Source organism: Notolepis coatsorum, assembly GCF_963971535.1.
Source record: "Notolepis coatsorum genome assembly, chromosome: 11".
NCBI classification, from domain to species: domain Eukaryota; kingdom Metazoa; phylum Chordata; class Actinopteri; order Aulopiformes; family Paralepididae; genus Notolepis; species Notolepis coatsorum.
Genome location: NC_140175.1, coordinates 53,069,809 through 53,083,467, shown reverse-complemented (window position 1 = coordinate 53,083,467; position 13,659 = coordinate 53,069,809). Strand labels below are relative to the sequence as shown.

The following is a 13,659-nucleotide window of genomic DNA, read 5'->3' as shown; positions in this document are numbered from 1 at the left end:
CGGAGCAGTGTGTATGTCTAATAATAATCAAACACGCTGAAACTCACCGCAGCTTCCTCGTAGCGTTGGGTGATCAGCGTGGAGCAGAAAGTTCGCTATTATGGGATGTCGATCTAGTTGGTCCAGTTCCAGGTTGTATAATACTATATACGTCCAAATCATGTTGTTTATCGAGTTATTGGCAACGGATCGCTATCCAGTGTATCAAGCTGGAGTCCCGCTAGCGATAGCGAGTGGCCGGACGAAATATGGGTGAGCACCACTTCCGGCCGCTCACTTCCGGTTTTGGCGATTCGCCGATCGGCCACCAGATGGCGGTCTTGAACCGTTGGAGAGTTGAGAGGAGATCAACAGCAAGTCTCAAGTCTCTGTGGGTGAAATATGATTGCCATGACATATTTTTGAAATATTGATCTCAAAGACGCTGTACGACGTCATTGGCAGATTAAGCATGGCGAGCAATGACGTCTAAAGTCATCCTTGGCGATTAAAGGGTTAAACATGCTGGCAGAGTACATGCATCCATGTTGTCGTGAACATTTTAATTAAATAAAGAAATTCCCTATCCATAGTCGCTGTGGGAAGAGATTAAATAAAAAATAAAACTGTGGACGCGCTGGACAAAAGCACCAAATTTTCCCCACGTGTTCCTCATCATCATAGCTTTCATTTTGGGGTAGGGGCCACGTCATCATGATGGATTTCAAGATGGCCGCCATGTAAAATCAAGGTTCTGCCCATTAATAAATATCTTGGTCCATAGCGCGCTCAATATTTGAGCGAACACAAAGGTATTGGTAATATCCCTGTAAACTAGAGAAGCTAAGCTTTCCATTGGTATCATTTCCATTATGCCCAACTGTTGGGAAGGGGGTTTTAATAGGCAATGATTCAAAATTATGTAAAATTTTCGCCTAGAAAAAACTGCCATGCTCATCTTCCAAAAGGTCCCTTTTATAGGTACCCACAAGCCTCTTCTTTCCAGACATACCCACTTTGTCCAACTTGCATGCTAATTGGGGCAATAATCAAGCAGGTTTGTGCATCTGGTGCAAATGTGTCGAACATTCTAACTGCCAAAAATGTGAATGTTGGGTTAGGGTTTGTTGTTAGAATGTTGAACATAGAAGATCAATTTTGGTGTCAAACTATACATTTTCTGGGTCAATAAATGTGTTAATGCTATGAAGAATGTCACCAGATTAATATTTGTACCATTCTAACAACATATTTACATCATTTAACAGTCAGACATGCATGAATCGAATAGACATTTTATTAGGATCACTCGTTACATTTATTATTATTATCATAACTCTTTAGCCCGTATAGGCGTATTTAACTGTTATGGAGATATTTTCGCGGGTCTTGTGCAGTGGTCTCGTGCCCGCGAAAATATCAGAATGTTTCATAAAAATTCCCGCGGTATACTGGCCAGCTCTCAGTGCGCGTCTCGTGACAGCTGTCATGGCTTAGCGCAGCCAGAGGACAGCGCGATAACGGACATTTTTTAAAAGGCAAAACATAATATAACAGGTAAGTCAAGTGTCATTACTTTAGTTATCAAAAGTGGAATCTCTGGACATAAGCAATAGGGATGGGTACCGTTCACATTTGAACCGATACGGTACCGGTACCTGTGAATCGATACCGGTACCCAACGGTACCCTTTTTTGGTACATTACATCTCTAAAAATGTAATCTACCTATCTCAGTCGTAAAAAAAAATCCAAACTTCAAATAACTACACTTTCGACCGTTTTCGGCTTGCCATTGCCCCGACTGCTTTGTTGTTGAATCAAGTCAAATCCTAGGTAAGCGTATTGTAGAGGAGCCAAAGCTATATATTTAGGTTATTGTATTATATGAATGTTTATATGTTTATTTTTATAACCTTACACGGCATTAGGAATATTGATTGGATTTAGATAAAGTCATTGAACCGTATTATTTGTCATAATAGAACCTTCTAGAACATTCGTGATGTCACAGTATGATGTCATAGTCAAACATTCTAGAACATTTGTGATGTCACAGTATCATGTCATAATCAAACATTCTAGAACATTTGTGTATCTATATATATTCAATAATTCTCTCTGAAGAGCTCATTGTGCATCTTGATTTTGTAGACTGGGAAAATACAGTTTTCTTACCTTGTAGTAGTGACGTGAATATTTAGGAAAATAGCTTTAGGATCACTTCTGTAAAGAAAGACTTTGCTGTGGAAGAGAAATAAACCATTTGGATATCTTTGCCAGAGCGGCTGTGGACCTTATTTTTCTTTATCAACGAACGTACTACTCACGAGTAAGCAACTTTAACCAGTAGAGTGGAACGTTGGCCCTGATACGTATATTGTGCGTGTGAACGTTGACATGAAAAGAAAAAAGGTTAAAAAATATATAAAAAAAGTGCAAAAAAAAAGAATTTCTTTCTTTTACGGTATCTCACGTGAATAGTAGTACCGACGTGTTTCGGTAAGTACCTTTTTAAAAGTACCGAATTCGGTACCCATCCCTAATAAGCAATGACGTTATAGTTTAAAGCTAAACTATACGTTTTTCTCTCTTGTTAGAAGAGGGATAACTTCTTCAGTTAGATTTGATTTGATCTTTATTTATCTCGAACATTTTCAACCATAAACACACATTTGTAATAACAAAAAATAAATAAAAACGAAATAAAATACAAATACATTTAAATATATCTTCCTATGGAGGGAATAATCAACATAGCTCAAGACAAATGGTTTTGTTCGAGAAGGGACAGAAAGAAGCAAAGCTTATCTGGTCCTGCCCCTTACAATATCATATTAATATGTAATAAGTTATCTATCAATACATAGTTAACTAACGGAATAGATAGTTAACTAATCAAAGTATCAGAATGTTTATAGAAATTCCTGCGGCCTGTGGGCCATCCTCTCCTCAGTCAAGACTCACGAGAGCACTCGCAAATTATGCTGCATGCATGCATATCATTGTCAAACGGTGCGACTATTTCACTCGTATTTGCCCCTAAAAATAGATAGAATTAGTCATAATAGATGTGCGAACTGGAAAAAGTTATTATAAGTTAAGTGTCAACGCGCAATTGTCATTTCATAATGCACAGAAGCAAACTAGCTCTTCCACCCTGCGTTTGAAGGCTGGGTGACAACTTCTCTCGCAAGTCGCGCAGTTTCTATGTGTAATGTAAACTCTGCGACGAGTCCAATGGTCTAACATGCTTTGCATCCTCGCCATTCTGGAATGCCCACCATGCTAAAACCTTATGTAATGTTAACTGTCGATGTACTAGCCTCAGCAAGCTAACGTTAGCTGGCTCCACTATAGCAGCCTGTCGATGTACTAGCCTCAGCAAGCTAACGTTAGCTGGCTCCACTAGCAGCCTGTCGATGTACTAGCCTCAGCAAGCTAACGTTAGCTGGCTCCACTAGCAGCCTGTCGATGTACTAGCCTCAGCAAGCTAACGTTAGCTCCACTCTAGCAGCCTCCTCCCTCCCTCTCTCTCTCTCTGCTAACAATCCTGATTCGATTCTTGAACCTATTTAATTAAAAAGGAAGATATTGATGGACATTAGCTATAGTATAGCTCAGCAGCTGTAACAGTAAGTGTTTTACCCCTTCAGAAGCATTTATATAGACATTTTAAGATAAGTTAATATACCGTGATATATACCGTTACCGTCTATGCTTCAAATTATACCGTGATATAAATTTTAGACCATACCGTCCAGCCCTAGTTTGACACCAAAATGTATCTTCTATGTTCAACATTCTAATAACAAACCCTAACCCAATGTTCGACACATTTGTACCACATGCACAAACCTGCTTGATTATTGCCCAAAATAGCATGCAAGTTGGACAAAGTGGGTATGTCTGGAAAGAAGAGGCTTGCGGGTACCTATAAAACCAATGTTCACCCTGATATATTCATGTGAATGGCCAAGGGACCTTTTGGAAGATGAGCATGGCAGTTTTTTCTAGGCGAAAATTTTACATAATTTTGAATCATTGCCTATTAAAACCCCCTTCCCAACAGCTGGGCTTAATGAAAATGGTACCAATGGAAAGCTTAGCTTCTCTAGTTTACAGGGATACCAATACCTTTGTGTTCGCAAATATTGAGCGTGCTATGGACCAAGATATTTATTAATGGGCAGAACCTTGATTTTACATAGCGGCCATCTTGAAATCCATCATGATGACGTGGCCCCTACCCCAAAATGAAAGCTATGATGATGAGTAACACGTGGGGAAAATTTGGTGCTTTTGTCCGGCGCGTCCACATTTTTTTGCTAAGCCACCGCACTATTGGTGTTACCATAGGGAATGAGTCTGAGATTGCCAAAGTGCAATACCGGCCGCATCCAGCTAGACGGCGGTATCGAGCACCCTTTGAAACCTTGTGTCTTGGCCTGTGCAAAGGTCAAAATTTAATGTCACTGGGCTCCCTTTTCTTTGTCTGGCGATTGGAGCGGTTATAACGATCGAATTGAGAAGCGTCGAATGCTCCCGATGCATGATGTGTGGTGGATTATGTTGGCGACACGATCGACACCAATACTGGGACTCACAATCAGATAATTGGAATATTCCTTTTGGGGTCCTAGTGAAGGTAAGGGCTATATGATATCAATCCTGCGTTGATCCAATCATGTCTTCACCCTGATCGCAACATGTCTGTGTAACGTTACTCCACAACGTATGCCGTTGGTGACGATCAAAGCATCAACCCCCCCCCCCCCCCCCCCCCCCTTCATGCATTCATGATGAAACATAATACCCATGATATAGATTTGATTTGGGAATAATAGCGTGTACAGGCAAGAAACGGCAACGTTTATAGTAGAATTGAGTATGGCTATTACTCAGCCTTTTCGGGAATTACCCAAGACCACGCTATAACATACTTATATTCACCACGGTAATTCTTTTTCACATATTGAACGATAGATAGGTGATGTCAAATGGGCCATAGTATTGTTGTATCCATAGCTATAATATAGAATATAGTTATAGCTCTACAAACAAGGTGACGCACTCCTATCTTTTAAAGCGTGGCATTGCTATGACGGGCCCTGTCTAATAGCTGGCAGTCAATGAGTTAAGAAGCTACTGGCTCTAAAAGCAACAGTACCAGACCCACAGTTTAAGAAGCTACTGGCTCTAAAAGCAACAGTACCAGACCCACAGTTTAAGAAGCTACTGGCTCTAAAAGCAACAGTACCAGACCCACAGTTTAAGAAGCTACTGGCTCTAAAGGCAACAGTACCAGACCCACAGTTTAAGAAGCTACTGGCTCTAAAAGCAACAGTACCAGACCCACAGTTTAAGAAGCTACTGGCTCTAAAGCAACAGAACTACCAGACCCACAGTCTCTCAGACAATACAGTACAGCTACTTGTATACAGGGACCCCAGGCCTAAAAGGAAAAATGGTTTGTTTCCGGTTGCCGACCAACCCTGCTGATTTTAGGTGCGACCCAATTTATTTTATGAGTAAAAAAAAAGTAAATACATTTTTTTTATTTATTTTTTTTGCAATAAAGTTTCATACAAATCTTAGTCAAACCTTTAGTATTGGTATTAAGAATAAAAAAAAATTAATTAAAAAATGTATTTACTTTTTTTTTATTTATTTTTTTACTCATAAAATAAATTATGGCCTTAACTGACAACCAACAGGAAACAAACAATATTTTCTTTTATGCCCCAGAAACTGTAGAGGCTGTAAAGAATGGCAACAGTGAAGAGAACAATGTTTCACATTCATATAATTGGTTATGTTCAGAGTCCGTTATTTGAACATGAATCAACAGTGGTTTGCTGTCTATTTGACAGGGTGTCAGTTTGTGATTATGCAAGTGTTCATTCTGAACTTTATACTTGGGTCAGTCAGCCCTCTGGCTGTTGGCTGCTCTTGCTTTGATGGATTAAGAGGTAATGACGAGCTGCAAAAAGCTAAAATACTAATAGAGCCAGAGGGTAATGTCAAGGTTAAGGTTTCAGACTATGAGAGTGTACGTACGACGTGCCTGCATGTGTGGTTTGTGTAGGTCTGGTATTATTGGTGAGATGAGTATTCAGTCAAACTCACACACACAATTATATGACATTTGAATATTTAAAATAAAAATTAATTAATTAATAATAATAATAATATCTGAATTAAAATAAAATACTGTCTTCTATTATGTACTATGCTACTATAACTATACTACTATCTACTATGCTAATATGTCTGTACTATGAGTGTAGCACTCAAGCTCGGCACTGTAGATGAACAATCTCACTTACCCGTAGCTGCCAGACGTGTGCCCCTCCTGCTGACTTATTGTTCACAAATTGTAAGTCACTTTAGATAAAAGCGTCAGCTTTTAATGACTAAATGTAAATGTACATGATCTGAACTTACCATAATGCATTGGCTACAATTAACCTCACTTAATGATATGCACCTGTTATTTGATTACAGTCACCTGTGTTTGCCTGCCAATATATCTGTGAATAAGTACCATGAATAGATTTAACAAATTTATCATACATATATAATAACTCACACTGGCCTGTATCAATACCCAGATGAAATCACAACTCTTAATTGGTTTCTGATATGCTTCTGTTCATGAAGACACATTATGTCATGAACCTGTTTATAAAAGCTTCTAATAGCTGGAGCACCATTATAACACATCATAATGCATTATAGCTGTATGCTTTAAAGGGGCACTTCAACAAAAATAATGCTGATTTATAATATATAATATATATATATATATCTTTTATAAATTCATGTTTCTGTATATAACATGTCATCCTGTCCCTCAGAGCAAACAGTGTATATATAACATGTCATCCTGTCCCCCAGAGCAAACAGTGTATATATAACATGTCATCCTGTCCCCCAGAGCCAGCAGTGTATATATAACATGTCATCCTGTCCCTCAGAGCAAACAGTGTATATAACATGTCATCCTGTCCCCCAGAGCAAACAGTGTATATATAACATGTCATCCTGTCCCCCAGAGCCAGCAGTGTATATATAACATGTCATCCTGTCCCCCAGAGCAAACAGTGTATATATAACATGTCATCCTGTCCCCCAGAGCCAGCAGTGTATATATAACATGTCATCATGTCCCCCAGAGCCAGCAGTGTATATATAACATGTCATCCTGTCCCCCAGAGCCAGCAGTGTATATATAACATGTCATCCTGTCCCTCAGAGCAAACAGTGTATATATAACATGTCATCCTGTCCCTCAGAGCAAACAGTGTATATATAACATGTCATCCTGTCCCCCAGTGCCAGCAGTGTATATATATAACATGTCATCCTGTCCCTCAGAGCAAACAGTGTATATATAACATGTCATCCTGTCCCTCAGAGCAAACAGTGTATATATAACATGTCATCCTGTCCCTCAGAGCAAACAGTGTATATATAAAATGTCATCCTGTCCCCCAGAGCCAGCAGTGTATATATATAACATGTCATCCTGTCCCTCAGAGCAAACAGTGTATATATAACATGTCATCCTGTCCCTCAGAGCAAACAGTGTATATATAACATGTCATCCTGTCCCTCAGAGCAAACAGTGTATATATAACATGTCATCCTGTCCCTCAGAGCAAACAGTGTATATATAAAATGTCATCCTGTCCCCCAGAGCCAGCAGTGTATATATATAACATGTCATCCTGTCCCTCAGAGCAAACAGTGTATATATAACATGTCATCCTGTCCCTCAGAGCAAACAGTGTATATATAACATGTCATCCTGTCCCTCAGAGCAAACAGTGTATATATAACATGTCATCCTGTCCATCAGAGCAAACAGTGTATATATAACATGTCATCCTGTCCATCAGAGCAAACAGTGTATATATAACATGTCATCCTGTCCATCAGAGCCAGCAGTCATCTGGAGAGGACATGGAGATCTCTGACGACGAGATGCCAGGGACGCCCCTCTCCAGTGGCGACTGTGCCAAGGGCATCGTGGTCAACTCAGCTGTGTCGCCAATGCCCCAGACCATCAGCCTCCCTCCACCCGGCTTCCCTCCTCTCCCCCACCATGCTGGCTTCCCCATCCACCTATCCCACTCCGCCGTCCCTCACCCGCACCATATGCTGACGCTGGGCCCCTACGGAGGCATGATTCCCATGATGCAGATGGACCTGATGAGCGGCCTTCCCCAGTGGGGCAGTGTCCACATGTCGTTCCAGATGCAGACTCAGATGCTGAGTCGCATGGCCCAGACCCGCGGGCCCTACCCCTACCCGCACTTCATGGCCGGTGCCGGGGCATCCTTAGGGTTCGGGGCTCCCTATCAACCTCTCTCTATGGGTGCAACACCAGCCGGCAGCACGGCGGGACCCGGGCAACCCTGGCCCCATCCCAGCATCCCGGAGTTCAACCCCGCTGTCCCTCCGCCCGGCTACGAGGCTAAGGAGGAGGACCCTCACAAGGCCACGGTTGACGGGGTGCTGATGGTCATCATCAAGGAGCTGAAGGCCATGATGAAGAGAGATCTAAACAGGAAGATGGTGGAGGTGGTGGCCTTCAGGGCCTTCGACGACTGGTGGGAAAAGAAGGAGCGATCCGCTAAGGTGAGTCAGACTCTCAGTCAACTCTCTTACTTTCACTTTTACACCAAACTCTGAGTCCATCATAGCCAACTAGCTCTTCAAACTGCACAACGTAAGTTATGGTAAACCATAGGCACAACAACTCCATAAGGCACAAACAACTGAGTGTATATTCTGGGGCGACAGTGGCTCAGGAGGTAGAGCAGTCATCTGGCAATCTGGAGGTTCCCGGTTCGATTCCCGCTCCTCCCGGGCAGCGTGTCGATGTGTCCTTGAGCAAGATACTTAACCCCTAATTGCTCCCGATGAGCAGGTTGGCGTCAGGTTGGCGTCGGGGACAACCGTGCGCGTCACGGATCTGGGGTACACGAGTTCGACTCCCGGACTCGCCGTATTTTCTCAGTGTCTTTCCCCCGATTTATACCCCATTCAACCTGTTTCTGTCGGTCATGCTTGACCAGAAAAAGCGATAAACGCTAAAAGAACCAGCAGTCAAAGTTATAAAAAAAAAAAAAAAAAAGCACTATATAAAAAAAGCAGCCATTTACCATTATATTCTAACAGAACAATATAGGGGGGTGGGGGGTGCTCTGGGTATGAAGCTCAAGTAATAATTTGGGCAATTTCTTGAATAGCAGAAAAAAAATTACATTAATTTTGACAGGAATTCCACTGTTGGAATGTGGCTGGCGTTGCTTGGATAAGGACTAAAATGTACTCTTATACAAGGGAGTATAGTTTCTGATATGAATGAATACATTTAGATTGTGAAAACCCTCTTCTAAAGTTAGGAATCAAAGGAAGACAGAGCTTGGCTCCTAGCTAATTATTTTATTCAGTAACCTTTAACCCTTTCACTGCCACACTACCAAACTGTTAACCCTTTACTGCGACAATACAGAAGGTTAACCCTTTTACTACCACACTACAGAAGGTTAACCCTAGTGTGATAGTAAAGGGTTAACCTTCTGTAGTGAGGTAGTGAAAGGGTTAAGACCTGCTGATATTGAGGCACAAGGTGTAAATCCGTCTCCTGTCGTTCTCCTGCATTTGTTTTCAGCTGTTGCATTTATTGTGAATAACTTTTGTGTCAAGTGTCAAACTAAATGTCTTTATTTTAGTTGGAGGGTTTAATTCCAGGATTATATCAGTTTTTGATTAGGTAGTGTTACCTGATGTCCATTGCTCAATATTCAAAATTCATTATAATACAAATTTCTTTTTTACATAACCCTTTTATAAGCCAAGACCTTAAGAAATCAGTTAACTTCAGTCAGGGTTCGAAATTAAGGGGGGTTTGGGGCAAAATGCCCTTGAAAATTGACCAAATGCCCTCGAAAATCAGTTAAGGGGGGCAAGAAAAGCCCCAGACACTTTGCACAGATGTTTATCCCTTAGTATGCACTAGGGATGGGCATTTTAAAGAAAAATCAAGATCGATTGATCGCATGCTATACTCAAGTGATCGTGTATTACTCGAAAAGGGGGAAAACACTTTTAAAAAAAAATATTTTTGTGATTTTTTTTTTTTTTTTTTTTTTTACTTATTTTTGTTCATTCACGTATATGTTTAAGGAAACCAACAAACAGTTATAATCTTACACAAACATGTGAACAAATATGTTAAAAAAAATAAATTTATACTTTTTTTCATAAAAATTATTAATAATTTTTGATTTTTTTTCTTCGGTTTTTCTCATAGCTACGAGTAACGATTATTCACGCCCATCCCTAGTATGCACACGCACAGTATAATATGCATGTAATAAATAGTTTGTTAATAAACTCCATTACTTGAACAATTTTCACTGTGCTCCTAAATTTCTTTGTGTTGTCCTAAATTTTTATTTGGATTTTATTTATATATTTTTTATCTACTTTTTTTCCCCATTTTAAATTTTTCTCCCATCCCAATTGTGTATTATCCAATTCTACCCTCCCCTGTCTCGAACGTTGTTAGACCATGCCTCCCACTGGTCTGCCTTTTTTTTTCTCTTTTTTTTAGGAGCACATGTGCTCCTTGGGGAAAAGGTTAGCGTAGAGCCCTATATATGGAGACATTAACATTACGTTATCAAACATAGGGACGAAGACTGTAAGAAAAAGTGTCGACAATGTTTTATAATCTTTATGTTAATTTTCATTAAAATCTGGTGCCCCCGAAATAAAGAAAAAAGCTCCCGAAAATCAATTAAGGGGGGCAAAAAAAAGCCCCCTTTTTTTTTCTTTTTTTCTAACCCTGACTTCAGTAGTAATCCATAGTGACTTTACCTACCATGTCAGTGATAACCTCAGTAGTACTCCATAGTGACTTTACCTACCATGTCAGTGATAACCTCAGTAGTACTCCATAGTGACTTTACCTACCATGTCAGTGATGGTTTTGAAAGGTGATATGAATGAAGCCGTTCAGCTGTAGTCATGTTGTTGTTGTTTGTCCAGGCGTCCCTGACTCCGGTGAAGGCGGGGGAGGGGAAGGAGGAGGAGAGGCCCAAGGTGAAGGAGACGATGGGCTCCAGCCTGCTGGAGAACTGGAACAAGGGAGAGGGTCTGGGCTTCGAGGGCATGGGCCTGGGCATCGGTCTGAGAGGAGCCATACGACTCCCCTCCTTCAAGGTGAGTGAAGTGAATGAATATGTTGCACAGAATTACTGGAATTTGTCTTTATGCATAATGTCTCTTTGGATATACAAACTAGAGATGTTCCGATACAATTTTTTCCTTCCCGATCCGATTCCGATACCTAAGCTTTGGGTATCGGCCGATTCCGATACCAGTGCATACATAAAAAAAAACTAAATAAATGTTTTTTTAAATGTTGAGCGATTTGCAGGGTTGCAGGATAATAAAAGTATTTCTATTCTATAATTTTTTTTTACAGCTACAGATACTGTTTTATATATACTGTTTTTAAGTAATAACTAGAAAGTAATGGTATTTATTAGGGCTGACCCCTATTAGTCGATTAGTCAACTAATCGGTCGAAAGGAGCCGTAGTCGACTGGCCAACCTCTTAGTCGAATATAATTTTTTTTTTTATATATATATATATATTTTTTTGTATAATTCTTTCCAAAAGAAAAGAGGCCTAGAAGCGTGGCTAATGCTAATGGCACGCATACCAGAGGCCTACGAAAACAGGCACAGAGGCACTGAAAGAGGATCTCACCCATCTAATGAACACACTAGACTAGACAAATATCAAGATGTATCCATCAGTGGACCAATTGCATGCTTTTGCAGAGGACAAGAAGCCTTCAGTCGACTCCTTCAGACATTAAGCACCCCCCACAGCTCAAATGGAATTATTAAAAAAAAATTATATATATACCGGTATATATTTTTCTCTCGACCAATAGTCGACTAACGGCAAATTTTGGCCAATCATAGTCGCCCATCCAAATCCTTAGTCGGGGACAGCCCTAGTATTTATTCAACAACAGATGATTGTATAGATTAGTATTAGTATCATTAATTGACAACTATGCTCAATGAGTTCACCCACGGAATGGTTGTTGGGACACTGGTTCCACACGGACGTTATACGTTGTTGCACTTCCTATCCAGGCTGCTCCGTTTTAAGTTAGCTAGTAGCAGAGGCTCTGGCTAGTAGTAATGTGTATGTTGTGATTTTTAATGGTCAATAAATATTCAACATTCTCTTTTGAGACTCCGCCTCAGACTCTTATCCTTTGGCACTAAAAGCTAAACATTGTCACCGGTATGGCTGTCCGCATTATGTCATTAATTGTCGATCAGTGACGACACAGGTTAGCCACGTTAACGTGAGCTAGGTTAGCCAGTTAACGTGAGCTAGGTTAGCCAGTTAATGTGAGCTAGCGGTAGATGGAAAGAATGTAACGTTACTGGTGAAAAAGTGATTTACCTTGGAATACTCCTTTGCCAACTTGCTGTACTTTGCTTGCAGGTCTGCAGCCATTATTGCTGGATTATGAATAGTCCCAACTTTAGCCAAGGTAACCTCTTCAGCTAATGCTAAATAACACCAGCAAGCTCCCTGTCACACCGCTCTGTCGGGACGATGGCATTTAAGAAAGTATCTGCTGTTAAAAAAATGACAAACAGCATTGACACTTTAATTCACGGTCGATTAAAAACACGTTTGTTTTATAATGCTCACTCTCAGCAGGAGGATACGGCACGTGTTGTTGATAAATTACGTCATATGGTATCGGAGCATAGAATTAGAGGCTACTCGCCGATACCGATACCAGCATTTTAGGCAGTATCGGAGGCATTTCCGATACTGGTATCGGTATCGGAACAACTCTAATACAAACGCACATAACAACATATTAACACATACATGCTGGTTCTGTGACGTGTTCAGGTGAAAAGGAAAGACCCACCAGAGGTTGTAGCTGCAGGAGAAAACAAGCGTGCCCGACCATCCACACCAGTAGACGATGAGCTGGAGGATGAAGGTAAAGTGATATTACTACTACCACCACTAGTGATACTACTACTACTACTACTACTACCACTAGTGATATTACTACTACCACCACTAGTGATACTACTACTACTACCACTAGTGATATTACTACTACCACCACTAGTGATACTACTACTACCACCACTAGTGATATTACTACTACCACCACTAGTGATACTACTACTACTACTACTACTACTACAAATGTGAATAATCTTTTATTTGTAATTTTTTTGTTTCTGTTTTGGAGGCTTAAATTGATAAGAATAAAGGACAGGCATAAGCATTATGCTTCAGCCTGTACCTTTTCGGTCACTGCCAAAATCAAAGAACGTTGATGGTCTGCAATGATTGTGCATATTGTATTGTGTATGATGACTGAATACTACTACTACTACTACTGATACTACTACTACTGCTAGTGATACTGCTACTAGTACTACTAATACTTGTGATACTGCTACTTGTACTATTACTACTACTGATATTACTACTACTACTACTACTAGTGATAAGACTACTAACTTCTAGTGATAGTGCTACTAACATTAGGGGGTTAAATTGTCCATAGCTACTGTGTAATCTCTCCTCATGCTTCGT

The 13,659-nt window shown here is 40.4% G+C and overlaps 1 protein-coding gene across 1 annotated transcript in view; it reads left to right on the top strand.

The window, feature by feature from the left end:
* Nucleotides 1-13,659, top strand: part of setd1ba (SET domain containing 1B, histone lysine methyltransferase a) — a 64,853-nt gene that overhangs the window by 32,003 nt on the left and 19,191 nt on the right. The window contains exons 7-9 of the mRNA XM_084324417.1: nt 7,923-8,624; nt 11,046-11,219; nt 12,955-13,048. Coding sequence (XP_084180543.1) covers nt 7,923-8,624; nt 11,046-11,219; nt 12,955-13,048 — 970 coding nt within the window. The remainder of the gene's footprint in view (nt 1-7,922; nt 8,625-11,045; nt 11,220-12,954; nt 13,049-13,659) is intronic.